This window comes from Mus musculus, chromosome 18 (genome assembly GCF_000001635.26).
Source record: "Mus musculus strain C57BL/6J chromosome 18, GRCm38.p6 C57BL/6J".
Lineage (NCBI taxonomy): Eukaryota > Metazoa > Chordata > Mammalia > Rodentia > Muridae > Mus > Mus musculus.
This window is the reverse complement of record NC_000084.6, coordinates 46,270,235-46,298,038: the sequence shown is the minus strand read 5'-3', so window position 1 is coordinate 46,298,038 and position 27,804 is coordinate 46,270,235. Positions and strand designations below refer to the sequence as shown.

At 41.4% G+C, this 27,804-nt stretch overlaps 2 protein-coding genes across 5 annotated transcripts in view; both read left to right on the top strand.

Moving 5' to 3' along the window:
- Ccdc112 (coiled-coil domain containing 112) overlaps positions 1 to 15,888 on the top strand; it is a 29,800-nt gene extending 13,912 nt beyond the window's left edge. Inside the window, exons 3-10 of one of the 2 annotated variants that reach the window (NM_001160399.1) lie at positions 1,649 to 1,770; positions 4,546 to 4,635; positions 6,440 to 6,515; positions 6,897 to 7,287; positions 10,276 to 10,689; positions 12,331 to 12,426; positions 14,244 to 14,362; positions 14,753 to 15,888. In NM_001160399.1, coding sequence (NP_001153871.1) covers positions 1,649 to 1,770; positions 4,546 to 4,635; positions 6,440 to 6,515; positions 6,897 to 7,287; positions 10,276 to 10,689; positions 12,331 to 12,426; positions 14,244 to 14,362; positions 14,753 to 14,783 — 1,339 coding nt within the window. In that variant the 3' untranslated portion in view covers positions 14,784 to 15,888. Of the gene's footprint in view, positions 1 to 1,648; positions 1,771 to 4,545; positions 4,636 to 6,439; positions 6,516 to 6,896; positions 7,288 to 10,275; positions 10,690 to 12,330; positions 12,466 to 12,517; positions 13,197 to 14,243; positions 14,363 to 14,752 lie in introns of those variants that run through there. The other variant, XM_011246924.3, reaches the window with a different exon arrangement.
- Positions 15,889 to 16,949: 1,061 nt separating this feature from the next.
- The window catches only part of Pggt1b (protein geranylgeranyltransferase type I, beta subunit), a 45,746-nt gene continuing 34,891 nt past the window's right edge, over positions 16,950 to 27,804 (top strand). The window contains exons 1-2 of one of the 3 annotated variants that reach the window (XM_006525866.4): positions 16,950 to 17,359; positions 23,331 to 23,453. Coding sequence is in view for 1 of the 3 variants with exons in the window: in NM_172627.3 (NP_766215.1) it covers positions 17,220 to 17,359; positions 23,331 to 23,449 (259 nt within the window). In the remaining 2 variants the exon portion in view is untranslated. The remainder of the gene's footprint in view (positions 17,360 to 23,330; positions 23,454 to 27,804) is intronic. The other 2 variants (XR_001782356.2, NM_172627.3) reach the window with 2 other exon arrangements.

Below are 27,804 nucleotides of genomic sequence, written 5' to 3'. Positions count from 1 at the left end.
GGAAATATTACTGAATAATTTTTTTCTCCCAGTATCAAGTTGTGTGTCCTAGTTAGGGTTACCACTGCTGTGATGAAACACTATCACCAGAAGCAGCTAGGGGAGTAAAGAGTTTATCTGAATTAAACATCTACATCATTGTTCGTCAAAGGAAGTCAGGACAGGAACTCAAACAACTAGAACCTGGAGGCAAGAGCTGATACAGAGGCCATGGAGGTGCACTGCATACTAGCTTGCTCCCTGTGACTTGCTTGGCCTGCTTTCTTATAGAACACAGGGCCACCAGCCCAGGGGTAGCCCCATCTACAGTGGACTGGGTCCTCTCACATCAATCACAGTCCTCAACTACCCATGGAGCTGGTAGGAGATGTGGACTTTCTGAGCAAGTGACTGTGGGCTTAACCTGGAGTCAGATCAGGTTCCTATAGAAATCTATAGGTTGACCAAAGCTTCTGGGAAATATAATGTAGGGGCTTTTGTCTGCTGTCCTCAGCCACCCTGAGAGTTCCAGTGTGAAGAACACCCAATGTTTCTCCTGAGCAGAGCTGCTGTGCAGCGAAGCCATTGGCCCACAAGCACCTGCGCTCACTGAAGAAGGCTGTGAACACTTTTAGTGAGAGGCCTGTGCCCTGGGACTAGTTTTCAATGATCTTTTAATTAATTGTCCTCCCTTGGTTTCCAAATTTCTCAGATCCCCTCTGTATATTATAACATTTCCACTTATTTCAAAGTTTTATCATAGAGTTCATGTCTTTCCCCATGAACAGTGGAATTTACTGAGTGTTCATTGTTGATAACAGCATTGTGATACTAGCACATTCTGAAAATCTTTCTGTTAATGTTTCTAGTCCATACATAGCAAAATGTAGTTATCATTGCATATTCTGTGTTCACGGCAGACATTTCTGTCTGGTCACTGTAAGGTCTCTGATGGTAACCAGACCTTCCTAGGACTGGTTGCCTTACTGGTTTGGTAGCCGTTCTCCTTCTATTAGAGTTTCTATATAGGATGAACTCCTTGGCTTCTATCACAAATAACAAAAGTCCCCGACACATGCATGGAAGCTCAGTGGCCAAGCCCATAGGGCTTGCTGTGGTCCCATCAATTTCTCCCACTGTGGTTATCAATAGAAACTTTTTGTCTGTGTTGCCAGATGGGACGCTCTGGGAAGCTGTGTTGAGTATTGCCTTCCAGGTTGTGTGCAATGATGTCATTGGCTAGAGACATCGTACTGCACATTGGATTCAAGACGAGAGAGTAAATATTCATATTTACCTTGTGGGAAGAGAAAAACGAACATTGAGAAAAAATTATCTTTTTTTTGCCAACTTAAGAAAAACCCTCCTTGATAATATATTTTCTTTTCTTTTGTTTTACTTGAGGACTGTAAGATTTAGAACCTTAGGCTTCTGTATTTTCAAAGGAAATATGTAACCGTTCAAATTATAGTTGGTTAAAATTGGACTTAACTAGTTACTCTGTTTTACCTACTATTTTGATTCCTTTACCTTATTAGTTTAAGTAATCACGCTCTTATTTTTTTAAATGAATTGAGCATAAAGTACTAATTATTTTAAATGTATTCATATGTTAAATAATTAAGATATACTTTAGTCATATTTACACCATTTGTTTCTTTTCCTAAAGAGTTATTGTCATAGAAAAAGATAAACACAGTCATTTCTACAACCAAAGAGGCGACTTCAGAACTGAGTATAATATGCTGGAAGAACTGGAAAACAAACTGATCAACAGCAGGAAGACAGAAAGTAAGTTGGGTTCATATTACAAGATCTAAAGGGCAGTGTTGCTCTGTGTTGTCCTTGTACATAGCCTGTGTTGTAGTTCTGTGGTGATACAGAGCTGGTGACCAGTCTGTCTCTTAAGGACATGTGTTTAGTTTATTTTCAGGTTCCTGTTTAGTATTCTAATTAATTGTTTTCTAAATCTACTTCTTCCATATTAATAGAAAGATGATTTGGGGTCAATAATCAGCAAATGCCATTAATATTTTAAGAAATAAAAAGACTTTGTTTCCTGTGCTACCTGCTTGTCACTCTGGCATTGTTGACTGAGTGCTAGACCCAGTAAGTGTCAGCAGTCAGAGGCCCCATCACTGTTTGTACAAAGCTGTAATACTGGGTTACATCCAAGCCTGAGTTTCCTTGTCTACCTTCTAAAGCCTACAATTTCTGTGCATCTGATGCTGAGATGAAATACAAGAAAATACCTTACAAGTTATACAGTAAATATGTTCTGTTGTTTGTTATGTAGTTTAAACATTGTCAGAGGGTGTTAGAATACCTTGCAGAGCTAGATTCTGTATGTTGCAAAAATCCTTATAGAAGCTACTTTGCATTGTATACAGGAAAACATGGCTATTACTAAGCTTTACAACATACTGATTTGCTAGGAAGGATTAAACTGCTTATGATACTGTCTTACTACCAGCTCAAAGAATTTTCCATTCTAAATATAAGATTATACCAGTTTTTTAAAGATTTATTTATTTTATCTATATGAGTACACTGTAGCTGTCTTCAGACACCAGAAGAGGGCATTTGATCCCATTACAGATGCTTGTGAGTCACCATGTGGTTGCTGGGAATTGAACTTGGGACCTCTGGAAGAGCAGTCAGTGCTCTTAACTGCTGAGCCATCTCTCCAGTCCCAGATCATGCCATTTTTTTAAAGTCATCTTTTATTATGTAGTAGTGAGACTCACTCTCCATCTTCTTTTTTTTTTTTTTAAGATTTATTTATTATATGTAAGTACACTGTAGTTGTCTTCAGACACACCAGAAGAGGGTGTCAGATCTCCCTATGGATGGTTGTGAGCCACCATGTGGTTGCAGGGAGTTGAACTTGGGATCTTTGGAAGAACAGTCAGTGCTCTTAACCGCTGAGCCATCTCACCAGCCCCATTCTCCCTCTTCTGATGAGCTTAGAATGGGCTGTAATAGAAACACCACCTATCAAGTCTCCATTCTTGAATTTCTAGAGCAGTCTAGATTGTGATGTCGTAACTACTGCTATGTTTGCTGACACTGGCAGGGTGATCTTCCATCTCTTGCTTATATCCTTAAACAAAGGATCCAGATTTGTTTATTTCGGGGTGACTTGTTTCATCTTTCCTTTTGATCCTTTGAGACAAGGTCTCCTGTGGCCCAGACTGACTTTAAACTCTATATTGCCAGGGCTGACTCAAGCTCTTGTGCTCCCTACCCACTTTCCAAATGCTGGCATTGTGGGCACATACCACCATGTCCAACTCACTTTTCTCTTGTCACCCGCACAGCTATGAATGCGTGTGAGTGTTTAGGCCATGAGCCTACTCATTAAGTAAGCATCCCAGCAGGATTACTTTCTGGTGCTAGGTCATCTGAAAATGTCCCAGGGCATTATTTTCTTCTTATACTTTTCATTATTGACCTACCATTTTATTTCTGGGTGGTTCTCTGGTTATTCTTGGTAAATTGTGGCATAGAGACCAGTAAGTGCCACACATACCCATGAAAGAGCATGTGTTTCGGTGAAATGAGAAGTCTGTCAGTCCCCATAGAGTTAATTCCAGTCATGGGTTGCAGAGGAAGCCTGAGGACCCGAGGTAAGGTCCTTAGTAGCCGTGAACATCATGTGTGATGTGTGTCTCAGTAACTTCAGTGCGGTGGAGTAGAGACAGGAGGATTCCCAGAACTCACTGCTGAGCCAGGCTGGCTGGATTGATCAGCTCTGGGTTCAGTGAGAGACCTTGCCTCAAGAAATAAGAAATAAATGATAGTGGAGGTTCCAACAAGAGGGCTTGGCAGGCAGAGACACTTGCCTTATGACTGGAGTTTGATATCTGGGACCCACATGGTGGAAGGAGAGAACCAACTCCCAAAAGTTGTCCTTTGACCTTTATACATGTACTGTGACATGTAACACATGTATAATGTAATACATTTTTGAAAAGAAGATATAGGTCTACCCTCTTATTGAAAAGTTAGTAAGTTAGAGAACTATAAAGTGATACATCTGACATTGCCCTCTGGCCTCCACACATATGTCCACACAAATAAAATCACATACACCATAAATGTGCCTCTGCACACACACACACACACACACACACACACACACACACCACATAGAATTAATGTTGGTTAGATAGTTTTAATATTTATAAAATAAGTTAAAGGCAAATTCTGTTTCCAGTAATTACAACATGTTAAAAAGAAAGATGCTTTTAAAGAGTACAATGTGTTAAACATCAGTTACTCGTCATGGTTTTAGAACAATGGTCAGCAGCCCATTCTCCACAGAAGGAAGACTGAAGAGCGTCCTCTCCGTGTCTCAGGTTTTCAGTAAGGCGGAGCCAGTGCTCCGTTCAAATATTGGGTGTAAACTGAGATGCGTTTTATGCTGATGTGTTCTATGGTTCTGACAGAAATGGCTGCTGTTTAGTCGTTCTTGACTGCCTTTCAACTAAGGGATAGTGTATAGTTTACCTGCAGGAGGTCAATTGTAGCCACACTTGTCACAGTGTGGACTTTTCCTTACAGGAGCAAAAATCCAGCAACAGTTGGCCAAGATACATAACAACGTAAAGAAACTTCAGAACCAGCTGAAAGATGTGAAGCCCACACCTGATTGTAAGCAGAGCTCATAGATTCTCTTTCATACATTGTTCTTTTCTGCTAGTGCATTAAAAAATGTATGCTTTTCTCACCCTTTCCATTTGGAATTGGTGGAGCCAGCCCTCCTTTGTTAGGAACTAATCAGGGTAGAGTGGAGAAGTATGGTACCAGAGTTTATGTGATCTTTTCAGCCTTTGAACTACCATTCAATCCTAAAACAGCGTAAAGTAGGCAGAAGAGCCACTGTGAGGCGGAAACACCATGGAAGGTTCAGCGTTAGCCAAGTGAGTAGAACTCGACTGCTTTCCCAATTCCTAGTCCAGGCCTTATCCTGTCATTTGCTTTTTGAAAAAAAAAAATATATATCTTTCAGAAGTGTTTCAAACACATAAGAAATGGTTTGACCCTCCTGGGACAAACGCTAGTCTGGAGGAAGAAGAAATAAAAAAATTACATCCTCACCTCCTGTTTCAAAATTCATTTGTAAAGACTCAAAGCACTGTGCTTGAACCTGTAGAATAAACTGTGTCAAAGCCTCGCTCTGTCATCTATTAGTCAGGCCATCTTAGGCCGAACTTTGTGTCTTCAGCTGTGCATGAGACCATAGCCCTTCCTGTAGCTTGTGGGGCAGGATGGAGGGGGGTTAGTGCTCTAGAATGCGGGTGCAGTGCTTAGAGCACAGCAAGCATTAGAACTGACAAACAGGAGAGGAGTGACAAGTATTCATTAAATGAAGTGAAGCCATAATATGTTAGAGGGAACATGTAACATCTTTCTCATAGAATTCTGTTGCATAGGAAAAAAAGAACAAAAATCTAAAGAAAAAAATGACTATAATTAATTACTTTAAGAACATGTAAACCCATAAACACTGCTGAAAGACAAATGAGACAACTATAATTTCATATGCAATTTTGTAATTAAATATTCACAAGATTTATAAAATGCCTACAAATTAGAGCAACCAAGATAACAGTGAGAGGAAAATGGACAAAGTTTGTAAGGCACACACTGTATCAAAAGAAATACAAAACTCAGGTGAGATACATGCTTCTTACTAATCACAGCACCATCAGGTCAGTTGATGACAGTCCTAACTTAGTTTGCACATGATGGAAAGCACCCAGAGGAAGGCAGTGAGATGAGTCGGCAGAGCCTCTGCAGACAGACAGACGGACAAGTCTGACGCACTGTAGAGCAGACATGCTTTCCTTATTCGGCATTTCAAGGTTTAGTGGCTATTTTATAAAAATACTTACTTGGACATGTTATAAATATATGCTCACGGATTTTTTTACTGTACTTAAAAGTTCATCATTGGGAAAATTAAATGAATCAAGACGGTTCTAGACTCTGAAATGCCATCTGTAGCCTTAGAAAACGTGAGGCAGTTGTTATATGCTTACATGCTAGGTCAAGCATAACTTTTTGTTTCTTTTGAGGCTCACTGTGTAGATCAGGCTGCCCTCTAACACACGGATATTCAGCTGCTTCCACATGCCAAATGCTGGGTTTAAAGGTGTGCACCACTATGCCTGACTGCCCACATTTTTTAACCAAGATATTTTCTTAAATAAAAATTAGAACTCAAACAATAGTATGTGTTATATAAACTAATTTTTAAAAAGTAATACTGATTATAGGATTTAATAATATGGGTGAGGAAAATACCTTTAATCAGAAATTATAACCACTAAAATGTACTTATAAGCAACTTTTCTTAATTGCTTAGGTTAAAATGTTTTTAAATAGGGAAAGTCCATATTTATTATTATTAATTATTAACTCAGCTATATTAAAATATGACTTTTTTTTACAGTTGTCGAGAAGCTCAGAGAAATGATGGAAGAAATTGAAAATGCAATCAATACTTTTAAAGAAGAACAGAGACTAATGTATGTTTTAAACTACCTTCACCTAAAATTTTTACTTTGATTTTCCAATAACTCACCCTTTCATTGTTGCCTATGAATGTACTGAGTCTTATACAAAAGCAACATTCACACTGCCTTCTATCCTACAGTTTAAATGGCCTTTCATACCTAAAGTAAATTTTCATTTATTTTGGACATCAGAAGATCACTAATAAAAGTTTGCAAGATTGTTTATGATCGAGGAAACAAACTTCCTTTAAGGCTCATACATGAATATTACTAATATTAGAAATGTCAACAAAGGTAGATGAAACAGTCAGGGATAATTAAATTTTCAGAAGAGCGAAAGGTTAATGCGGATGGGTCATTGTGTTATGCAAATTTCATTCTTGTTCATTTTAGATATGAAGAGCTTATTCAGGAAGAGAAAACAACCAATAATGAGCTGAGTGCCGTCTCCAGGAGGATCGAGTCCTGGGCGCTGGGTAATTCGGAAACAGAGAAAGCTTTCAGAGCCATCTCAAGCAAAGTTCCCGTAGACAGAGTGACACAGAGGACGCTTCCAGAACAAGTGGTAGAATTTGAAAAATTCCTCCAGCAAACGGGAGGGCGGCAGGGGGGCTGGGATGCCTTGGACCACCAGAACTTTGTGAAAGTGAGGAACAAACATAAGGGGAAGCCGACCTTTATGAAGGAGGTTGTAGAACACCTTCCGGGAAGAACTCTGGATGAAGTTCAGCAACATGAGAAGTGGTACCAAAAATTCCTGACTTTAGAAGAAAAAAAAAAAGAGGTAATGGTAATTACAGCAGCTGTCTTAATTGTGCGTGTCAGTGTGCCAGGTGTGCAAAGACTAACTGTATCGTTAGCTTTCCACAAACAGCATAAAGTAGCCCATGGTCTCTTACAGCAGATGAAACCAAGGAGTTGAAAAGCTAGGAGACTTGTGCTCTGTAGTGCAACCTCAGTTAGATTTCCCAAGACCAAACATTTCTGCCACAAGAACCCATATAATGCAGTGTGAGATTCTGTCTCTCCACTCCCAGGACAAGGGCGGATTCAGATCTGCACAGACGGCAGGAAAAGGTTATCTCAGCAAATGCCACATTAGTTGCTATGGGGACTCTTAAAAGTTTCTTTGCTATTTTTGAACTTCAATATCATTGTGTAAAGACTTAAATTTTAGCTACTCTAAGAGGGTTATAGCAAATATCCTAGAAGGTTCATTTTCAAATACATATTAGCCCAGCTTTGACGCAGGTCAGGGTTTTATTATCAGCATCTGGTGCAGACTAACTAGGTTGTGGTGGCTGTCCTGTCCACGTGGAGTGCTTAGTGCTGTCAGAGCTGGGCTCCAGCACTAGGTGCTTGCAACACTCCCCTCATGTCATCATCATCTAGGCCTCTAGACATTTGTCACTTTTGCCTGGGGAGCAAAATCACCTTGGCCATTAATTTAAAGAAATAGGCTACTTGTTGAAAAGTCTGAGCTGAGCCGGGCGTGGTGGTGCACACCTTTAGTCCCAGCACTTGGGAGGCAGAGGCAGGCGGATTTCTGAGTTCAGGGCCAGCCTGGTCTACAGAGTGAGTTCCAGAACAGCCAGGGCTACACAGAGAAACCCTGTCTCGAAAAACCAAAAAAGAAAGAAAGAAAGAAAGAAAAGTCTGAGCTGTTTGTGTAGTTCATGTGTGTGAATTTTAACTTGTTTAGTTTAGCAAGAATACATGTCTTGTAAACAAACAACAATCTCCTGTATAATCTGAACTTGAGAGACAGCTGTGGGTTCTGTGATCTTGCTCTCATTGTTTGACCCCGTCTAAAATGAGGTGAAGATGTGAGGAGATTGACTTTGGGAGTTTCAAGCAAGTTTTAGCATATAAATAATTTTTAAAGACTCAAAATCATAAGCTACTAAAATATGTGCAGGCTTTTCTTCTACCACAGCTTGGAACACTAGACAGTCGGTGATCTGCAACACAACACCAGCACTGTCCTGGAACCTGTTAGAACTTTACAGACCTCAGCCCCAACCCTACTGGAACTCTGGGTCCAACAAGAGTTTTTTTTTTTTACCAAGTTGTCTAGTTGTTTCCCCGGCTTTGTGGGATGCCGTATCACAAAAAGGAGTAGACACAGTGCTCCTTATACTAGAAGCAAGCACTCCACTTCCATGTTACTCTTATACTCTATTTCCTAATGTTTGATGGATTCAATGTGATGCTGGGGTAGAAGGCAGTGTGAACACAGAAGTAGTTTTCATGTTAGAGGTGAGGGAAGTTGGGTGAAATGCAAGTATTGAGTGCAAATATACAGAGTTTCAGATTTTAAGTAGAGAATTTGCCATTTCTACCCCAGATTCCTTTAGCATAGACTGTGTTTTGCATAAATGATGACACTTAATCATTTTCAGACATGCTCTGAGTGCCCTTGAATACCCCTCTTTTTATGTACATCTCTCCTCCCCATCTATTTCCTGACTGACAAAATATTCCTAGATCAAAGGCTACCACCTTCTTTTCAATCCAAAAATAAGTGGTCCACTGGGGCATTCACTAACGACTTGTCCACCATGCCCTATAATGTGCCTATGCTGTGTCTCACCAAGACCTGGCACTCAGTGCTGATCCATAGACTTGATACCAGTCTGTAAACTTTGACCCTTCTATCATGAAATGAGGTGATAGTCAGTAGCTCAGGAAGCATACTATTCATTTCAGTTGACTTTTTTCATAGATTTTTTTTGGGGGTGTCTTAGTGAAAGAAATACATTCTGCCACAAATCCATGATATGTTTGAGGACTGCCATATCAAGAGGTTCTATTTAGATGGTATTGGGTATTGTTAATCATCTCTGAATACTATAGCTTTGCTTTTCACATTATCTCACTGTGTAGGATTTATTGAATGCATGCATGCATGCATGCATGCATGAATGAATGAATGATATACGATAAGGAAAGATGAAGAAATAGTTTCCTGACTGAGGCAGGGACTGGGTGATACTTTAGATGACATACTGTATGGCATAAAGGTTGCTAGAATTCTAAATAATCTTTGACATATTCATACTTAGAGATGGGATGATTTTATTCTTTCTTCCCTGCAATTATGAACCAGGCACTAATTTGTCACAAGAACTCTGTGTACGAATCACTTCTACCACTTGATGTGGGGTATATGGTTCCAGGGGTTTTAGAGTTCACAGCCATCATGGCAGAGAACTTGGCAGGAGACAGGCAGGCATGGTGCTGGAATAGAGAGCTTACATCTTGGTCCATAATCATGAGGCACATGTCCTCTCACAAGACTAATCCTTCCCAAACAGTTCCACCAACTAGGACTAAGCATTCAAAACTAAGAGTCTAGGGAGCCATTCTCATTCAATTCACAGCAGATTCAGTCCCATTTTTAAATCTTCTTTTGATACCTGGTAAAAGAAAGATCTCTTAAAAACATTGTCTAAAAATAGAATTTGAAAACAAAAGTGAGGTAATTAGAGGGAAATGCAGTCCCTGAGAATATTGGAGGAGACAGGAGGGCTCCCGCATGCACAGGAAGGCCAAAGAATAACGCAGGACCCAGAGATTTACAGCAGACCATAAGTTTCTTAAATGTGAGTAGAAAAAATTGCACTGGTTTAAAACAAATCCTAAAACCCTAAACATCCAGCATCGATCGACAAATGCTCGTCTTTAGAACTGAGGCTGTGCTTGGAATGCCTCTGGCTGATCTGATCGTAAGCTTGTTTGGTTTTGTCTCCTTTGACTCTGATTATTTTAGTCTATTCAAAATTGGAAAACCAAAAAGCAGCAAAAGAAGGAGGAAATACTCAAGTTAAAAGAAAAGGTGGACACCGTGCCTCTGCCTTCTCAAAGCAAAGCAGAAGATAGTCCAAAGCAGAGAGAGGAACAGAGGAAGAAGCAGAAGCTGGCAGTGGAAGCTTGGAAGAAGCGGAAGAGTCTAGAGATGTCAGCGAAGCTTGCTTCCCAGCTCAGAGAGGAGGAAGAGAAGGAGAGAAAGCAGCAGAGAGAGCGGCAGCGGCAGTCCAAGCTCAAGCTGCTCCTGGAGAGCTACACCCAGCAGAGGCGGGAGCAGGAAGAGTTCCTGAGGCTTGAGCAGGAGATAAAGGAAAAGGCAGAGAAGGCAGAGAAGAGGAAGACTGCTGCGGATGAGCTTGCCAGGTTTCAAGAAAGAGTGAGTAAACACCCTTCCTAGGTAGCTATCAGTGAGTCCTGAAGGCCCTGCTTCCAGGCTCGTGTAGACTGAGGTCATCCCGTCATCTTCCACACCACACCTGCTGGCATCGCTGTAGCGCAGTGAGTGAGTATGCCTCACCCTCTAACTTCTAGTAAGTTATGATTTAGTGGGGAAAGGTGTTTGCAAGTAAAATGACAGTGTCCTGGTCAGTTTTGTTTTTGTTTTTGTTTCTGAGGGGGTGGGGTCAGGTTGACACAAGCAAGGGTCTTTCTGGGAAGAGAGAACTACAATTGAGAATGCCTCCATTCGATTGGCCTGTAGGCATATCTATAAGGCATCTTCCTTATTGCTGACTGATGTGGGAGGGCCTGGCCAACTGTGACCTGTGCCATCTTTGCACTGGTGCTCCTGGGTTATATAAGAAAGCGGGCTGAGCAAGCCATGAGGAACAAAGCCACTAAGCAGATTCTTTCATGGCCTGTTTTAGTTCCTGCCTCCAAGTTCCTGCCCTAACTTCCTCAGTCAGTGATGCACTACAACTATAAGCTGAAATAAACCTTTGGTCTTCCAAGTTGCTTTGGCTTGTGGTGTTCACCACACCACTAGACACCTAATTAGGACAATCAGTGTGGAAACTAAGGTATAGTCAGAGTATTACAGGGGGTAGATAGTGCAGAGGGTGCTTACCAGAGCTGTGAGTGTTAGAAGAAGGGGGAGCTTGAATTGAGTCTTGAAGGAGAAGGGAAGGAAAGCTCTTCTCTAACAGAGGGGAGGGCATGTCTAAGGGCTTAGAGGAATGTCAGCTGTGTTGTTCCTGGGAAACTAAACACTTTAGGGTACACTGCTAGGGATGTAGTTCAGTGGATGAACACTTGCCTCGTAGGTTGGAGGCTCTAGGTTCAGTTCCTAGTGCCCCTTTCCCCCTCCCCCTGCACATGGTTATACTTCCAGTATCTTTGAAACATCAAGCAACAGATGGGAATCAACAGTTGAGGAGGCTATGAACCAGGCTGAATGTGTTCTCTAGGCAAGGCAGAGAAGGTTATGCTAAGGTGCTCAAAGTATAAACAAAATAGCTCTCCATGAGTAAAAATGTCATGGATTGTTAATGGCATCAAAATGCACAGCAAAGATTCATAAAGGGATGTACAAAGGAAAACAGATAAAAGACATGAGTTGTGTGAACTTCATTTCTTTTAGTTTATATATATAACCTTACTGAGCAACCAAAGAACCCATGCTTACTCATTCTCCTCTCCCCACACAGTAAGCAGGCTTCTTAATAACATTTTTAAAAAGATGAGAAAAAAGAAAACAAAACTGAAAATATGAACTGACACAGAGATTCCAGACTAAACGAAGCTTTATTGATAGGTAAAAAATGGGTTTAGTTTACTCATTATGAGGTTTAGAGTGAACTTTTGAGTAAAGTAAGTGACATTTAAAAAGACATTAATGCAGGAAGGCCAGCAGGGGCCACAGTCAGGAAAGTGCAGCTCTTAGCCTTCCTGTGAGAAACCCACCACCTTTGAAGGAGTGGGCAGCTGACTTGGTTTAAGTTGCAAACACTTAGGGAAGCAAATTTATGTTAATTGTGTTTTTTAAATTAATCTTTTTTTGTTGTTGGTACTTTCCTAGGATTTACATAAACTCGAATTGAAAATTCTAGATAGACAGGCAAAAGAAGAAGAGAAGGCAGAAAAACAAAGGCGACTGACAAAATTAAAAGAAAAGGTATTGTATTCTGTACACAGCTTTTGCTATGTAGCCCAGGCTGTCCTTGAATGCATAGGTGTATGCCATTATGTCCTGCTATGTAGCCCAGGCTGTCCTTGAATGCATAGGTGTATGCCATTATGTCCTGCTATGTAGCCCAGGCTGTCCTTGAATGCATAGGTGTATACCATTATGTCCTGCTATGTAGCCCAGGCTGTCCTTGAATGCATAGGTGTATGCCATTATGTCCTGCTTTACTTTTAAAACTTAGTTTCTCAAACAAGATAGAGTCATACATTTTTCACATTAATGAGTTTTTCATTTCTTCATGTACATAACATGCATATATGTATATTTCAATGAGATTGAGCATAGTCATTTCTTCATATATTTACCATTTCTTTATGGCAAAATCAGTACACATCCTTTCTTTCTGAAATGTCCAGCAGAGAATATCTGTAGTCAGGCCAGGAGCAGAGCACACCAGAATGTCTTCCCTTTCCCTGGCTCCCTCCCTCCTAATTCCTTAACTTTAAGGAGATTGGCAGAACCCCCCTGTTTATATTTTATTGTTCCCTCTGCCTTATATTTCACACTTAATACTACAGAGCAGAACTTAATACATTTTTGGCAGTTATTTGAGTTCTGCCACATCGTTTTAGAAGCACGCTTTCCTGACTCTTCTTGCTCCTCACATATTATTCTTTCTGACCCTCCATCCAGCATCTGTGCATCTATGCAGCATCTGTGCATCTGTGCAGCATCTGTGCAGCTGTGCAGCATCTGTGCATCTGTGCAGCATCTGTGCATCTGTGCAGCATCTGTGCATCTGTGCAGCTGTGCATCTGTGCAGCATCTGTGCATCTGTGTAGCATCTGTGCAGCTGTGCAGCATCTGTGCATCTGTACAGCATCTGTGCATCTGTGCAGCATCTGTGCATCTGTGCATCTGTGCAGCATCTGTGCATCTGTGCAGCATCTGTGCATCTGTGCATCTGTGCAGCATCTGTGCATCTGTGCAGCATCTGTGCATCTGTGCAGCATCTGTGCATCTGTGCAGCAGCTGTGCAGCTGTGCAGCATCTGTGCAGCATCTGTGCAGCTGTGCAGCATCTGTGCAGCATCTGTGCAGCTGTGCAGCATCTGTGCAGCTGTGCATCTGTGCAGCATCTGTGCATCTGTGCAGCATCTGTGCATCTGTGCAGCATCTGTGCATCTGTGCAGCATCTGTGCAGCATCTGTGCATCTGTGCAGCATCTGTGCATCTGTGCAGCTGTGCAGCATCTGTGCATCTGTGCAGCATCTGTGCAGCATCTGTGCATCTGTGCATCATCTGTGCATCTGTGCAGCATCTGTGCATCTGTGCATCATCTGTGCATCTGTGCAGCATCTGTGCATCTGTGCAGCATCTGTGCATCTGTGCAGCATCTGTGCAGCTGTGCAGCTGTGTAGCATCTGTGCAGCTATGCAGCATCTGTGCAGCTGTGCAGCTGTGGGCACTGCTTAGTCCCACTGGTAACGGCTCAGAACCAATGTGGGTGCCTCATGGGTCAGGTAGATGTCTTGATTGGTGTTACTTATCCTACCTTTATTGTCCAATTACAGTGCTCTTATATAAGCTGTAGTCTGTTTCTTGTAATTGAAATAGAAAAGAAGTAACAACTTGGAAAGGATAACTTAGCAGTTTATTAATTAGCAGCATAACCACAGTGGTAGCTTGTTCATGTTTGGCTAATACCACGTATAGTTTTTAAAACTCCTTTGTATTATTGAAGACTTTGCTCAGTACATATTTAGTTCATAGAATTAACTGACACTATTTTACTTCTGATCACAGGTTGAAAATAATGTCAGTAGAGATCCTTCTAGGCTTTACAAACCTACCAAAGGCTGGGAAGAACGAACCAAAAAGATAGGTCCGTCAGGCTCTGGGCCACTTCTCCATATCCCACACAGGTGAGAAGGTAGTAGAAGGTGTTCACTATAGAAATTTATAATGTGTTTTATTTTATGCAGTTCTATGCATGGTTGTATTTTATGCAGTTTCTGAATATATATTTTTATCAATAGTTTTAAAAGAAATCTCTATTTTTAATGTTTTCTTATATTTGTATTGTGTGTTTTGTGTGCATGGGTATGTGAGAGCTATGGTGTGCATGTGACTATCACAGGATAATTGCTTCTTCCACAATGCAGTCTCAGCAATCCAGCAGGGTTGCCAGTGGCTTTACCCACTTTCCCCCGAGAGCCATCTCACCAGTGCTGTATGTACTTTAGGTTGCCATTTAATCTGTTGTTTTTTATCTTCCTACATATTTATAATTGATTTTCTCTTTTTCTCCTTAGGGCCATTCCTACCTGGCGACAAGGAATCTAGAGGAGCTATGAGATATTACAATTGCTTGATAAGATGTTAGTATATTGCTATTTCAGGAGAAGACGATTAGCTATGCTATTTAAGGATCACTAACTTAGTCAGGTTGGTTACTGTGCTGTGTTTGCATTGCGAGGTTTAAGTGTCAGAGCATTGTCAGTTCTGTTCCTACGAAGATGGTGTATATTAGCCTGTTATTGATATGAAAGTTATTTAAATAGGTTTGTATTACAAATTTAAATACTCAAAATATTTCCAAGATGTTTTTATCATGGCTTAGTGATGTAATTTGGGAAAATCAGTCTTTTTTAAGCCAAAATTTTATTACTTTTATAACTTGCAAGTAACTAAGCCTGAGTAACAAAAACATAAGATTTTTTGTTTTGTTTTTTTAAAGAGTTGTTCATTCTAAGTTTAACAAAATGGTAGTTTGTCAATTGTTTCATTTTTTGTGTAATGGCTATTTGTATTTGATTAAAGCATGCTTTGTTTTATATGAAGACTATTTTAAATAACCTCCCTTCCTACATGTTCCTATTTCATATATTATAATGGCATCCTTGGGATTTCCTGCAACTATGTCAGATTTTCTTTCAACCTTTTTGGACTGCACAGATTTATAAAATCTTTGTGTCTTTGTACCTTATTGGCTGGCACCATTTTCTTATGCTTGCCCCAAAGTAGGGACATCTTTCTTTTGAAGTAGGCTAGTATGTTTACTGATGTCATGACACTGCAAAGTAGAAAACTTCATGTGTGAAAGCAGAACTCAAGCCAGCTTTTCATAGAAAGCACCTTATGTCATAAGATTTCAGTTCACAAGGACAGTGCTGTATACACAAAATACAGGACATTTACTTATCACAAATTTGATCTTTAGATATCTTTAATTATAACTGGAGACATATAGTCTGAATGGTTGCTGTTTTGTAAGAAATTGATTTTCTACAAACCAAAATTTAGTTGGTTTTTGAAGAATCTAGTTTCAGCCTAATCTTTGGTGGAATTCTTTCTCGAGTGCCTTGTGAACTTAAAGGGGATAGTATATGACCAAGGCAACTTAAATTCTATTTTTGTATGAATAAAGTTTTATCAAAACAGCCTTGCCCGTTGGTTGTACGTTGTCTATAGCTAACTACGCACTATAGTGAAATTGCAGCTGAAGGCCTGAATACTTGTGACAAACTATCTGATCCATGAAGCCTGATATTTTATAGTCTGGCCCTCTGGGGAAAAAAGTCAGTCCATAATTGAATGTCTATGTATTTGTAAACTTAATTCAAATTCACTATTTTGTTACACTTATTAAGAGGAAATCTATATCAGTATTTCTAAACTATCAACAATAAGGAAATAATGTATAAGTAGAAATAGTTTTTAAATTGTCTAATTCCCTTTACAATCATTATTTTTTAAATTTTAAGCAAAAATTAATCATTATTAAGCAAACACTTTTACATATACGTCCTACTTATATTTCTTTGAATCTTTTGATTTTCATAAATTTTGCTTAGATAGCTTTATCTTTATCTTCTGCTCCTATTGCCTGAGCTTTCTTAATATAAGCCAGTGCCTGATCATATTCTTTTAATCATAATTATTCTTGAGTTCTAACATATAATGCTTTGATCTTTGATGGGTCCATTTCAAGGGTCTTCTCAGTCAACTGAATTGCTCCCTTTAATTGCCATTGTCACTTTAAGAGCACCACACTCAGTACACATAGGTCAAACGATATTTGAAATAACTTCAGATATTCTAAAGATATTTAGGAAAATGTTTGAATCTTCAAAACGTTGGTAAATCTCTAGTAAAACGTTTGTCTCCAGTTTCTAACTATGTTTAGCTTCCCTACTTATTCAGCTTAAAAGTGTCCCTCCAAAAATGTGTTTTTGCAGAAATAAAACTTTGAGATATCACACTCTTACTTTGTTTAGGGCCAGGATTTAAAATGTTTTGGTTAGCACAAGAAGAAATAGGTTTCACTCTGAAATTTTAACAAACACAAAACATCTTATTTATGTGTCAGACTTGGTGGCACATGTCTTTAATCCCAACACTGAGGATGAAGATGCAGGCAGATCTCTGAGTTCGAGTGCAGCCTGCTCTACAGAGAGAGTTCCTGGACAGTCAGGGCTACATACACACACAAAGATACTGTTTTTGAAAAACAAAAACCGAAAGTTTTTTGGTGTTTATGAACTGGTTTTACGAGTTGCGAGAATGGAAAACTTTGTCAGTGAGTAGAAAAGACTGTCCAAACTAGGGAGAGGAGGGGCGAAGTGTTCCACTGAGGGTTTCGGTGGTCGACAGGATGAGCCTCCCACTGTTGTCTTGGCTGGAGCAGGCTCTTGAGTCCAACCTGGCGCCTGCTAGAGTTGACTTCACTCCGCGCCCCAACTGCTTCCGGATCGCGGTGGGTGTCACTTCCGGAGCAGCATGGCCACCACCGAGGACGACAGGCTGGCGGGGAGCGGAGAAGGAGAACGGCTGGATTTCCTGCGGGACCGGCACGTGCGGTTCTTTCAGCGCTGCCTCCAGGTCTTGCCGGAGCGGTATTCCTCGCTGGAGACCAGCAGGTAACTGGACGCTGCCGCGGCGGGGCTGCCGATGGCGGCCTTCCGGCTGCGCGCCGCGGACCGGCTGGACTGCCGGGACCTGCCGGGTTGCGCTGCCGCCGGGCCTGGCCGGGCCTTCACCGCGATCTCTGCCTTGTCCGAGGCCCCCGGCTCCCCGCTACTCTCACTGCCTCCGTCCCGGCCTCCCCTGGCTGTCGACACCCACTCCTAGCGCCCTGGGAGGTGTGTGGAGCTCCCAGCTCAGGACTTTGGGAATCTCCCCGGTCCGCCTCCTTTCACTTGCCAACCATTTTCTGTAAGCTTCCTTTCCCCACTCCCATAACATCCTGTGGGTCACTTTTGTTTCCTTAACGTTTACAGAAGAAAAATGCAAAGCATTTGTCCCTCTTCGCTCCTGTCCTGCCCTCCCCTCTTAATTAACTCTTATTAAAAGGTAGGGAAACCCCTGAGATCTGATTAGAAGTTTGCTTAGGAATTGTAAATCTCACGGTAGGATAAAAAGGTTCGGTGTTGCCTGAAGCACCCTAAGGCTGGAATTGGCAAATGTCTGACATCTGGCAAAGGATAAGGGACTGTTATAGAAGTAGAACTGAGAAAACAAAAGGAAGAAATGGTTGTGCACTGCTGTGTTTTGGAGCCTGGTATCAGACCTACCTAGGATTGGATGATAAGAAACATTGGTTTTATTTCATTTTAGACAAGATCTCATAATAGCCTGGAACTCACTGTGTAGACCAGGCTGATGTGTGAACCACCTGCCTCTCTCTGCCTCCCAAGTGCTGGGATTAAAGACAGGCACCGCCACGCCCAGTAACTCCTTGGTTTTATGCCGGTGTCCCCTACATTTTCTGAACTAGGCACTTATGTATTTGGAACGTTTCATGACTGGTTCAGTTTGGAGATTTTTATAGATGACTTGTACAAACACGATCAAGGAATACTTAACTGTGGTAGGTGCGGAAATAGAACAAGGCAGGGTAGCACTCTGAGTAGGGTTCTTTGCTATTAATTAGTTTCTGAAGTAAATAGCAATAACATGTACTGTAATCCAGATTTCTTTAGAGAGGCCTTTTCTGACAACCACCCAACTACCTATAGTTATTGGCTTGTTTAATAACTTTCTGTCTTTTCTACAACTCTGGGACTGCCATATTTGAGTAGTCAGTAGCCATATTTGGCTGTCTGACTTAATTAGGTCCGATTTAAAATTCACACCTTTAATCCCAGCACTTGGGAGGCAGAGGCAGGTGGATTTATGAGTTCGAGGCCAGCCTGGTCTACAAAGTGAGTTCCAGGACAGCCAGGGCTACACAGAGAAACCCTGTCTCAAAAAACAAAAACCAAAACAAAACAAAACAAAAATCAGTTCTTCTTTTACAGTGGCCAACACACTGCAAGTTCTCCACAACATTTTAGCCACCGGCTGCTGTCTCCCAGTGTTTGCCACATCTGTCACTGTGTTTTACAGGATAGTGCTGCACTAGAACCTTTGGTGGCAGCAGCCGGATACAAGGCATAAGCAAATACTTGTCAAACAAGCTGAGCCCTAGAGGATGCACAGAATTTTTTTTAAACATTAAAAACTTTGTATTCCATGTGTCTGAGTATTTTGCCTGCATTGTACCAGATGCCCATGGATACCAGAAGAGGGTCTGGAACTGGTTGTAAACCACTATGTGTGTGCTGGGACTTGAAACCCAATCCTTTAGAAGAGCAACCAGTGATGAGAACATGTCAGCAGCAAGATGAACCGACGCTGTAAAAGAAACAGTGACCAAGCCAGCTCAGTCAGTCAACAGGTTCTCCAGGGCAGTAGTGAGGATTAAAAAGAAAAAGACAATTAGACAACACGGTAGCATGACCCCTGCCAGGTCTGAGGCTAAGGTGGGTTTATTTTCTCCCAGGCTGCTTTTATACCATTTTAATTACATGCATATGATAAGGTCAGTTCTGGGTTGAGGAACAGCAAGACAATAAACACAAATAGTCAAGGAACGAACAAGACAATAAACAAAGCTCCCCCCACGCCCACCCCCCATCGCTGTTTCTAAGGTCCTATCAGGATGACCAAGATATCTGAGCCTACTTCCTGTCCCAGCCCAAAGTCATATTCCTGCCTGAAGCCTACTTCCTTATCCAAGTGGCCCCAAAAGCTCTCCACACCACAGATACAGATTGGCCAGCATGAGTTGCTATACCTCATGTATTACATGCCTAGACTTCAAGTTACTATTTCCAGAGACAGGAATGTGGCTCAGTGATAGAGCAACTTCCTAGCATGCTGCAGGCCATGAATTAATCCCACCATTAAAAAAAAAGTAAAAAATTTGCACCATTAATACAGTGAAGAGATATTTAACCTAGCTATCAGTAAAGATTTATACTTGCATTTTCAAAATCCCATTGTGTATATTTGTAAAATTAGAGTGGTGCATGTCAGCACCACTACAATTTCTGTTCATAACTAACAGTAAAAATGTCTGAACTTATAATTCATTAAATAACTAAAGAGTACCGTAGCAGTCTGCACCAACCATTATATTAGTGTGTGTGTGTAACATTTCAATGTATTGCTGAGAGCTGCTGTCTTCACCCCTATGTCTAGTGCATTGCACTTGTGTAGAATTTTTAAAGACTTATTATTATTAATGTGTATATATGTGTGTGTATGTGCATGTCTATGTAAATCTAGATATATGCATGTGCATATGTCTGTGGAGGCCAGAAATAGGTATTAGAGCCCCCAGAGCAGGAGTTACATGTGGTTGGTTGAGTGCTGCCCAGTGTGGGTGCTGAGAACTGAGCTAAGGTCCTATGTGAGAGTAGCATAAGGTCCACACCTTCCTATAGAACTTTTTGGGTTTTTTTTTTTGTTTTGTTTTGTTGGTTTTTGTTGTTGTTGTTGTTGTTGTTATTTTTTGTTTTGTTTTTCGAGACAGGGTTTCTCTGTGTAGCCGTGGCTGCCCTGGAACTCACTTTGTAGACCAGTCTGGCCTTGAACTCAGAAATCCGCCTGCCTCTGCCTCCCAAGTGCTGGGATTAAAGGCGTGTGCCACCACGGCCAGTTTCTATAGAACTTTTTAAAATACTTCTTTTAGTTTTCATTAATAATGTCATTTAAAAGATCTGTCCTAACAATGTATTGGATTTTCAGTGTTTTTTTTTTTTTTTCTTTGTTCTTGATTCAGTCTGTATTTCACTTTGGTTTTGAGTTTGCTTTCTGTGGTTCATAATTGACTTTAAGTTGCTTGCGTTCTTCTTACTGCCAGATAGGAAGCAGCTGAGTTTACTTATTCACAGAAGCAGGGTCTCACTGTGTAGTCTGTGGTGGCCTGCGGCCCTCAGGCTCCGGACTTCTTTCTCTCGAGTCCTGGGATTACTGGGTGGGGGGTGTCAGCCACACTGGCCAGGATACCTAACTCTTGGGCTAACGTTGGTTTGTATGTATGTTTAGACACCAGTGATATTTTCTAATTACCTGCTTCTGTAAAAGCACACACCATTTCTGTTTCTGCTGTGCTAGTTTGGGTTTGTGAACCAAAGTTCCTAGAAAGAACTCCACCTTCCACTGAAACTTCTGCAAGGCTGCCTAACTGATTAGAACGTCTTTGGTTAGAGCTTAGAGCCAAATTGCAGTTTATCTTGGGCTATCTTCCATCCCTTCGGTAGCAATTCCTTGCCCACCTCCCTGTCTGACCTAACATTCCTTGCATTCCTAGATCCTAATAGATAAAACACCTTTGAAATGTATTAACAAACTCCCACCAGCAGAAAGGCTAGGAGTGTCAGGAAATAAGGAAGGAGCCTGTGGCAGAGACTTCTCTCCTTTACCTTATTATTATTGTTTTTAGTGATGATTTTATTATTATTATTATTTTTTATTAGATATTTTCTTCATTTACATTTCCAATGCTTTCCCAAAAGTCCCCCCCCCACCACCACCTACTCCCACTTCTTGGCCCTGGTGTTCCCCTGTACTGAGGCATATAAAGTTTGCAAGACCTATGGTCCTCTTGTCCCAATGATGGCCTATCAGGCCATCTTCTGCTACATATGCAGCTAGAGACACAAGTTCCGGAGGGTACTGGTTAGTTCATATTGTTGTTCCACCTATACCTTTGATCCCAGCACTTGGGAGGCAGAGGCAGGCAGATTTCTGAGCTTGAGGCCAGCCTGGTCTACAGAGTGAGTTCCAGGACAGCCAGGGTTCTACAGAGAAACCCTGACTCCAAAAACCAAAAACCAAAAAAAAAAAAAAAAAACCCAAAAAACCAAAACAAAACATCCACCTAATATTTCTACCATATATTTGAAAACTGACTTTATTTATGACTTTCTTTGTTCTGTTACTGTAAAAACTTCATTAAACTCTAACTACATTGGATTACAGAATGTAGGATAACCTAAACCTATGCTCCTGGGTCATGATCACTTGTATTTGGCTCCAGAATAAATATCTTTTATCCCCTTTAAGGCGACAGTTGTAGTTTTTGTGTTCTCAGAATAAATGATTTTTCATTTTTAAATGGTACTGACCCTGTGAAAAGAAGTATATTGTTTACTGTTTCACCAAAAAAAAAAAATCCATTATTTAATTAACAGAAATGAAATTTTCAAAGACCATGTTTTTGTCAGTGTTGAAATTTGGTTATGGGATTTGGAATTTACTTGGGACAGATGTGTAGTGTGTTGTGAGGGCATAGCAGTGATAATCTGACAGTGGTTTGGAAACACAGCTCTATGTGAGCTGAGTAGGGTCCCAGGCACTGAACCCTTGTTTTGCTCCTTTCCTGAATAATCACTTCTGACTGCGACTGTCAAGTGTCTTCAACAATGAAGTCATCTTTGTGCAGCCTTAGGTAGAGCTCTGCATAATCAGGTTGCATTCTTCTAGAATGTTAAATAAACAGTTACAGGAAGAACTGGTTGGCACTGGAGAGATAGCCCACAGGCAAGAGTGTACTAACTATTCTTGCAAGGACCCAGGTTCAGTTCCCAGCACCCACAGTGGTTCACTTACAAACTGCCTGCAATTCCACCTTCACAGACTCTGATAACTCTGATCTCTCTCTGCAGGGACCTGAAGCCCTGTGCACACACCCACATTCTCAGGCACACCATACCCATTGTTTACACGCTAGCTGGTGGTGGGACCTGGGAGAATGGAGCTGATAAGTGAGGCAGACTAAGGTCTTATGCAATAGCCAACTTTATTCAGAGTGGCTGTCAGATGAGATTCTGAGGGTTAAGAGGAGTCACGTGAGTGAAGTGTCCACCATCACGGGCAAACCACACATGATGGGCAAACCACAAGTGGCAGAAACATGTATTTCTATAGAGGCATGTAGACAATCAGAGTAGCTGGTTGTAATGAGTGACCTGAATAAATCCTATACACTACACCAGGGAAGGGCATGGAAATGCAATCCAAGAACAGTTCTGGGATTTTGAAGGAACTGAGGTCAAACTCTTGCCTTCTTTTCTTGGAGTTTTCTCACTCAGAATTCTCCTCATACCACCCCATTCTTAGACCGTGTTCTGATACCTTTAACTAAGAATAAAAAAATAAGTCTAGTGGTGTGTCTGTCAGAACACACAATAAACACATCAAACCTACTTTAGTCTCCAAGTTGCTCACATGTAAGCCGCAGTGGACTCCTGTACCTCACAGTTGAGAAGGGCTCATGGTTCTAAAACTCTCCTTCTTAAAACGTTAAAACAAGGGTTTGACTGGTACGCTCCGGTGACTGAGAATACATTGTGAGGTTTTATTTGTTTGCTTTCCGTATTTGTCAAGGTGGGGGATGCATGTAAATTATTTTAAAAGTAGGAGGAAGGGTTTGCTTGGTTTTATTTTGTTGTTGGTGGTGGTTTTTCCTTTGGTGTTTTGTTTTATTTTGTTTTGGGTTTAGGCCAGAAAATGGTTCACCGGTGAGAGTTAGGGTGACATTTCCCTTTTCTTTCCTTTTAGGTTGACAATTGCCTTTTTTGCACTCTCTGGGCTGGATATGCTGGACTCCTTGGATGTGGTGAACAAAGACGATATAATAGAGTGGATCTACTCCCTGCAGGTTCTTCCCACAGAAGACAGTGAGTGAGTTTTTAGCATTTTATTTTTGGTATGATTAGCTGTTCTTGGCATGACATGCATGGGATTTGCAAATCATAATATTTATTCATACTCATAGCTTTGCATATCCTTATTTTTCTTGTAGTTCAGGATCCCTTTCTGCCCAGATAGAACACCTAACTAGTATTAGCTTTAATCTGTCTTGAGGAAACAGAGTCAGAGAATTACATTGAGATTCACAAATGTAGTCACACACTATGTTATATATGCCTATATTAATGACTCATTATTTGTATTTAATGTTTATATATGACCAGTCCTTTAGTATTTGCTCTATTTTTCATTCCCAGCCATTGTTTTTTTTTCTTCAGAAAATTTCTTAGTCATCTACTGTATTTCTTCAAGTATAAAGTTTTTTTTCATTAAATCTATAAAATTTATAACTTCATGATTGACCTATTTTGAGAGAAATAAGTGCACAGTGTATCTCTGATTTATACAAAATGTAAATGTAGTTCAAATGACCCAAAGTCCTGCCATGTGCTCGGAAGGAAGTGGGAGGAGGTCCTGGAGTTCTTCCCACGTGCATTTCAGAGGCGCTCGACTTTGGTAACAACGTTAAAGCTTCTTTGGAGTTAGAATTGGGATTTTACCATATCCTTTGAGATGTATTGAAAGTCTGTTCTATTATTAGTTGCGTGCACTTGTTTTTTTTTTTTGTTTTGTTTTGTTTTGTTTTTTTTTAAAGCTATCAGTCTTTGTAGCTTTAAATAGCTTTACTTCTTTCTGTTGGGCTTGCCAACTTCTGGAGAGCATTTGTCTTCCCGTCAATATTGTTAGGCTGGCAGTCCCTTGAGTCTCCCCTTTCCTCTTTTATGGTTTCACATTTAGTCAAGAACATTTTCTGTTCCTTCACATATTTTCTCTTATAACGTGTTTGCATATCAAGTAGACTTTGCCTCTGCAGCTCATAGGTGCATATTTATATAATTCTGTTAGACCCTGTAAAGTTTAAATATTAAATGAACCCTGCAGATGATTAAGAATTAGAAAATGTTTAAATTAAAAAATGTTCTGCTTAACCCCTTTTCAAACAATAAAGATAAACTATTTAAAACTGAAACTGATTTACAGATATTTATTGGTTAATAGAACAAATAATGTACATCATTTAATATTTTGTAATTTTCATAGAACAGCCAGATTATTACCAGATTTGTTCTTTACCTAGCCCAGAAGGAGAAACTGAGGCAGGGTGTTTGGGGATAACCACCTCCCTTCTGATTGGACTTTGGGTTTTAGCCCACTTCACAGAAGCAAATGCACGCCGGGCACTGTAGATCTGACCAGAGCCCGTGGCTGGGGAGCTCACAGGCCCCAGAGGGGACATATTGCTATTATTCTGCTAACCCAGCATGAACACCAAGCTGCCCTGTGAGTCCGTATCTCTCCCTATTAATTGGTGCAGCTCTCAGGCCTCTGCAGAGAGGCTTCTTTGTGCAGTAAGGAGTGGATAAAACAGAAATGCAGAGATGGTCAAAGAGCAGAGACCAGTTCTGTCTGTCTGTTTCTCACGTTCTCTCTCTCTCTCTCTCTCTCTCTCTTTCACACACACACACACACCTCTCTCCTTCCCTCCCTCCCTGGCCCAGGGACCATTGTGGTCAGGACTGTAAGAGCCAGCAGTTGTGGAGGACAGGGACGTATATAACAGGACTGCTACACTCACAAACTCACAGCAGCTGTGGCTGCCTGAACAAGACCCTCACAAGATCAAGCCAGTCAGCACTCTAGCACGGAGCGGGAGGGGCTCACAAGCTCTCAGCCCTATCTGAGGAGCTGTGAGCAGTTGGTGACTTCTAGAAGAGAGACAGACCAGTGTTCTTTGTAAAGCTTTCTTTTGTAGATGGCCCCATACTCAAGACTGGATGAGCAGCACAAATTGGAGTTGGGGTTATTTAAAAAGAGAGGACCTGGAGTTGGCAGGGGAGGTAGGGTGGTAGGGGTGGAGCTGGGAGGGCCAGGGAGAAGAGTGAGTCAGAATATGATCAAAGTACATTGTAAAATTATAAAATCATGGATTTTTTTTTAAAAGAAATGTGTTTGAGTCCTTGCACAGCCGTTTAAAGGATAGAGTTGGAGCAAAGTAATGGCTCCCAGGTATCAGTGCTGCCTTACTGTCCCAAGTGCCATGCATCACATTTAAGGACATTGTAAATAGTTAGTTAGTCACTTAACTCGAGAGATTGTAAATACTCCGTTGGCATCTTATTAGTAAGTATGTTGTTAGACCCTTGGAGCACTGGGCCATTCTTATCAGAGGAACTATTTAGGTTGGGAATTGTATACTCTCTTTGACCTCTAATGAGAGGTTACAGCACATCGTTGTGTAGATAAAGATAGCAAGGTCCAGAGACTTATAATTCGTTCACAGTAACACAGACTATAGTGATGATCGAGGAAGCACTAGGTAGAGTTTTCTGTTCTCTATTGGTTCAGGGCAGCAAATGCTGTAACTCTGAGGCTATCATGACAGTAAATTAATTGGCATGTAGCTTAGTAGAACCTATAAGATAACAGACCAGGTCAGGCAGTATGGAACATCAGTAAGAAGACTGACCGGTGAGAGGATATGGTGGTTTGAAAATGCTGGGCCCAGGGAAGTGAGTGGTGCTATTAGGAGGTATGGCCTTGCTGGAGGAAGTGTGTCACTGTGAGGGTGGTCTTTGAGACTATCCTAGCTACCTCCTAGCTACAGTCTACTCCCATTGCCTTTGAACAAGATGTAGAACTCTGAGCTCCTCCAGCATCATGCCTGCCTGGACACTGCCATGCTTGCTGCAGTGATGATAATGGACGGAACCTCTGACCCTGTAAGCCAGCCCCAATTAAATGTTGTCCTCTATAAGAGTTGCCTTGGTTATGATCTCCATTCACAGTAGTAAAACCTAAGACAGGTAAGAAATACTCACTGGTTTCTATGTAGATATTTTCTTTTTTTTTCTTAATTTAATTTTTTTTAACTTACTCACTTTACATACCACTCACTGCCCTCATCCTGGTTACCCCCTCCCACAATCCGTCCCTCATCCTCCTACCCCTTCTTCTCTGAGCAGGTAGGACCCTTCTGGGTATGCCCCCCACCCTAGTATTTCAAGTCTCTGTGAGGCTAGGTACTTCCGCTCTCATTGAGGCCAGACAAGGTGGCCCAGCTAGAAGAACATATCCCATGGACAGGCAACAGCTATTGGGATAGCCCTGTTCTGGTTGTTCAGGACCCACATGAAGACCAAGCGGCACATCTGCTACATAAGTGTGGGGAGGTCTAGGTCCAGGTTCTTTGGTTAGTTGTTCAGATTCTGAGAGCCCCAAGAGTCCAGGTTTGTTGACTCTGTTGGTCTTCCTGTGGAATTCCTATCCCCTTTGGGGCCCAAAATCTTTCCTCCTATTCTTCTGTAAGAGTCCCTAGGCTCCATCCATTGTTTGGCTGTGGGTGTCTGTATCTGTATCTGTATCTGTCTGAGTCAGCTGCTGGGTGGAGCCTCTCAGAGGACAACTTGGTCCTGTCTGCAAGCATAGCAGAGTATCCTTAATAGAGTTAGGAATTGGTGCTTGCCCTTGAAATGGCCTCAAGTTGGGCTGGTTATTGGATGGCCATTCCCTCAGTCTCTGCTCCATCCCCTGTGTCTGCATTTCTTGTAGACAGGATAAATTTTGGGTTAAAAGTTTTGTGGGTGGGTTGGTGTCTCTCTTGCTCCACTGGGGTTCCTGCCTGGTTACAGGAGGTGGCCTCTTCAGGTTCCATATCTCCAGTGTAATGAGTCACAGCTAGAGACCTGGGATAATGGAAGTACCCAAGAATCAGTGGGGGTGACCTAGGTAGATATTTTGAAATTGCTTCTCTCTGCCTCTCCCTCTGTCTGTCTGTCTGTCTCCTCTCCCCCCCCCCCCGCCCCCCCCACCCCCCCCACCCCCCCGTCTCTGTTTTTTTTTTTTCTTCTTCACCTTTTGGAGACAAGCTCTCACTGTAACCCAGGCTACTAGAAGTTACCATTTACCCTGAGGTAGTCTCAAGCTGTGGTCTTCCTTTCTCACCTTTGTGGAATTTTCAGCCCACCACCATACCTCGCTTATGACTTAAAAAACAAACAAACAAACAAATAAGCAGCATCCTTTCTACTGTAGTGAGTGATGTAGGCTAGATTGTGCATAGTGCATGTTTAGGAAATGATGAGTATCAGATTGATAAACATGGTGATCCAGCTCTTCAGCCCATCCCCACCCTGTCCTATGTCTGAAGGACTCTGGGAATCTTGAGAAAGTCCACCATCTTCCATCTCTTTAATTGGTCTCCATCTTGTTCTAAAGCTAATCT